Raw genomic sequence first — 3,191 nt, forward strand, 5'->3', positions numbered from 1 at the left:
CCCCCTCACCGAGCTGGGCCTTCTGCTCGCGGCACCTCTGCAGCAGCCTCTGCAGCTCCTGGTACTTGTCCAAGAGGGCGGAGCGGCTGAGCTCGAGGGGCGCCCGGAACGCCAGGTTCTGCTCGGCCAGGCTGCGGTTGGTGGCGAGGGCCATCTCGCGCTCGAGCTGCAGGTCCTGCACCTGGGGGGGACGAGGCGGTGAGGGCCGGAGGCCGCCCGCGGGGGACGACTCGAACGCGGCTCTCCGGCCCCTCCGCCAAACCCACGTGAACCCCCGCGGGGGAGCCCGGAGCCCCTCAAGTCCTTCCACGGGAGGCCCTCGAGGCCCCGGCACGGACTCACTTCCCGAGCCGGTCCTGGGCCCCCTCCTCGGTGCTCCCATCGGGTGCTCCAACGGGTCGGGGGCGACGCTCGGCTCCCGCTCCGGGCGACCCGCCTCCTCGGCCGGAGAGGCCTCCGAGCTCTCACCAGCCTCTCTGGCAGCCGCCTGGCCTGCCGAGGCCTCCCAGGTCTATTTGTAGCCTCCGCGGCCTGCTCGGGGCTTTCCGGCCAGGATCGCCGCTCAGAGCCGTGAAGGCCCTTCCCAGAGCAGAGCCCGAGCCCGGGGCCTCGCGGGGCAGCTTCTCCCCAAGCCCTGCTCGGACAGCCTGTGGCCCCTCGTGGACTCCATCCCGAGACGACGGGCCTCCTCCTTCCCCTCCTCCCGCTCCCCGGGCTGGGCAGGAGCCCCCCACAGAAGCCCGTGCTGAGGCCTCTCTGCCCACACGTGCGCTCCTCTCCCCGGCTCCCGGCACGCCCGGCCCCCCTCCTCGGGGGTCTCCTCCTTCCCAAAGGCCCAGGGACGCCCCCGCAGGGCCGGGCAGCCTCCGGCCTCTTCCTCACTTCTTTCCTCCGGTCTGGAGCCACCAGGGCAGACTCTACCCAAATGCTGGCCGAGGACATGCCGGGGTCTCGCCGGGGTCTCGCCAGTCCATGCGGCCTGGGTTCTCCCCTTGTGTCCTGGGCGTACTGGGCCACCCGCCCACGTAAGCCGTGGCTCGGGGCCCCCAGGCGCCAGGAGGGCCCGGGTCAGGGCCTCCTCGTGGGCCTCACTCCCCCTGCGGCTTCCCCGGGGGCTCTGGAGGCACAGGAGAGCGATAGTTCTGGCCACTCTCAGACCTAGCCTCGGGGCTCGGGAGCCTCCCAGGCGGGTCGGAGTCCTCCGGGCGCTCCCAGGCCGTCCGTGCACGGGCACGAGGTCTCCAGAGTTCCCTGGAGCGGACTCGAGCTCAGGACAGGGCCGACAAAGCATCCATCTGGGGCACGGCTGAGAGGACTAAATCCTCATCCGCACCCTTCGAATAGCCCCGCGGGGGGCAGAAGGGCACCCCAAACCGTAAAAGGCTCCTCCCCTGCCGGGGGAGGCCGGAGGCCGGCCAGGCTCAGAGCACACGTTCTCACTATCATTCGGGGTCGCGGCCATTAGAGTCACCTGACTGTGGGGCTTGGAATGGAGAAGCTCAAATCCTGCCCAAGACAGCCGTGTGACCCCCTTTAGCCGTGCTGGCCTGTAAAAGTGAAATTTGGGAAATGCCATCTAAAAGTATATATATATTTTCTATGGACATGTGGGAGGCTTTGAAACTACATTTCCCATGATTCCTCATGGCAGACAAAAAGTGGGATGATGTAAGAGAAGGGATATAGACTCCTGTAGTGACTTTGAACTTCCTCTTTAGCTGCTGGGCGCAGGAGGAGAGGGGAGGTAATTACGGCTGAAGTGGCAGTTTTGAATTCCTACAAGCACGTGGTCTAATGACTTTATCTATCAGCATGGCTTTAATTAAAATACTAATTTATATATTTATATTAGTCTTTATCATTTTTAATCTTAATAGACCTCGGTCCCATCATCCATAAAATGGGGGTAATAACGGCGTCTCCCTGCGGGGTTCGGTGAGGATCCCAAGATTGCTTGTGTGAATACTCGGCAAACCCCCGAAGGCTCCACCCAAATGTGCCTCACATTACCTGGGGGGCCTCCAGGACCAGCCGCTCCAGCTCCTCCGGGTCGTCCTGCATCTTCTCCAGCTCCTCCACGGTCCGCTCCTTCAGTTCTTCCATCTTCTTCTGGGAACAACTACGAGGAAGAACAGAAAGGGCTGAGGGTCATCCACCAGGAGAGTCCCATCGAGCCTCGGGCCTCGGACAGTCTGGTTCTGCCGGGAAGTTCTGAACTCTGTGCATGAGGAAAGGGCAAAAGGAAAGGCCGGCGAGTCTGTGGAGAGTCAGCCCTCGAGGCGGCCTCTCTGTTCCGGCCATCCCACTCGGCATCTCACCCAGCCAATGGAAAAGTCTCCCGTCGCCTGGGGGCCCCACCCAGGGGCCTGGGAACCCCTGCGGAAGAGGCAGCCGGTGGGGGGCAGGGCTGGAGGCCGAGGAGGAGAAATGTCCCCCGCAGGCCCCGGACTTCTCCACGACCTCCTCCCGGCACATTCTATTTTTGTCCTGGCCGGAGACCCGGAGGCACGTCCTGGCCTCAGTCCTGGAGCCGGGGGCCTGTTAGCTGAGGGCCCCAAAGACCGCGCGTTTTCCCAGCTCTTCTTCCCAACCGTGGCTCTCTGGTAACTGCAGAAACAACCGAAATTCTTAGCTGTGCTGCGAAGTGAGAGCGCCGGGCCTGGATAGGACCCACATAGGGCCCAGACAGGACCCAGACAGGACCCATGCAGGACCCATGCAGGACCCATGCAGGACCCAGACAGGACCCACATAGGGCCCAGACAGGACCCAGGCAGGACCCAGACAGGACCCAGGCAGGACCCAGGCAGGACCCAGACAGGACCCAGACAGGACCCAGACAGGACCCAGACAGGACCCAGGCAGGACCCAGGCAGGATCCAGACAGGACCCAGACAGGACCCAGGCAGGACCCAGGCAGGACCCAGGCAGGACCCAGGCAGGACCCAGACAGGACCCAGACAGGACCCAGACAGGACCCATGCAGGACCCAGACAGGACCCACATAGGGCCCAGACAGGACCCAGGCAGGACCCAGGCAGGACCCAGGCAGAACCCAGGCAGGACCCAGACAGGACCCAGACAGGACCCAGACAGGACCCAGACAGGACCCAGATAGGACCCAGGCAGGACCCAGGCAGGACCCAGGCAGGACCCAGGCAGGACCCAGGCAGGACCCAGACAGGACCCAG

The 3,191-nt window shown here is 64.3% G+C and overlaps 1 protein-coding gene across 1 annotated transcript; it reads right to left on the reverse strand.

Annotated features, from left to right (window-relative positions):
- Nucleotides 1–9: 9 nt before the first annotated feature.
- On the reverse strand, nt 10–2,110 carry LOC123256050 (vacuolar protein sorting-associated protein 37C-like; the record flags this gene model as incomplete). Its single annotated transcript, XM_044684743.1, has 2 exons — nt 2,011–2,110; nt 10–181 (listed from the first exon to the last, which is right to left on the reverse strand). Coding segments are annotated over exons 1-2 (265 nt in total), but the record flags the coding sequence as incomplete, so codon positions are not given.
- Between the last annotated feature and the right edge of the window lie 1,081 nt (nt 2,111–3,191).

This window comes from Gracilinanus agilis, unplaced genomic scaffold, assembly GCF_016433145.1.
Source record: "Gracilinanus agilis isolate LMUSP501 unplaced genomic scaffold, AgileGrace unplaced_scaffold55670, whole genome shotgun sequence".
Taxonomy (NCBI): domain Eukaryota; kingdom Metazoa; phylum Chordata; class Mammalia; order Didelphimorphia; family Didelphidae; genus Gracilinanus; species Gracilinanus agilis.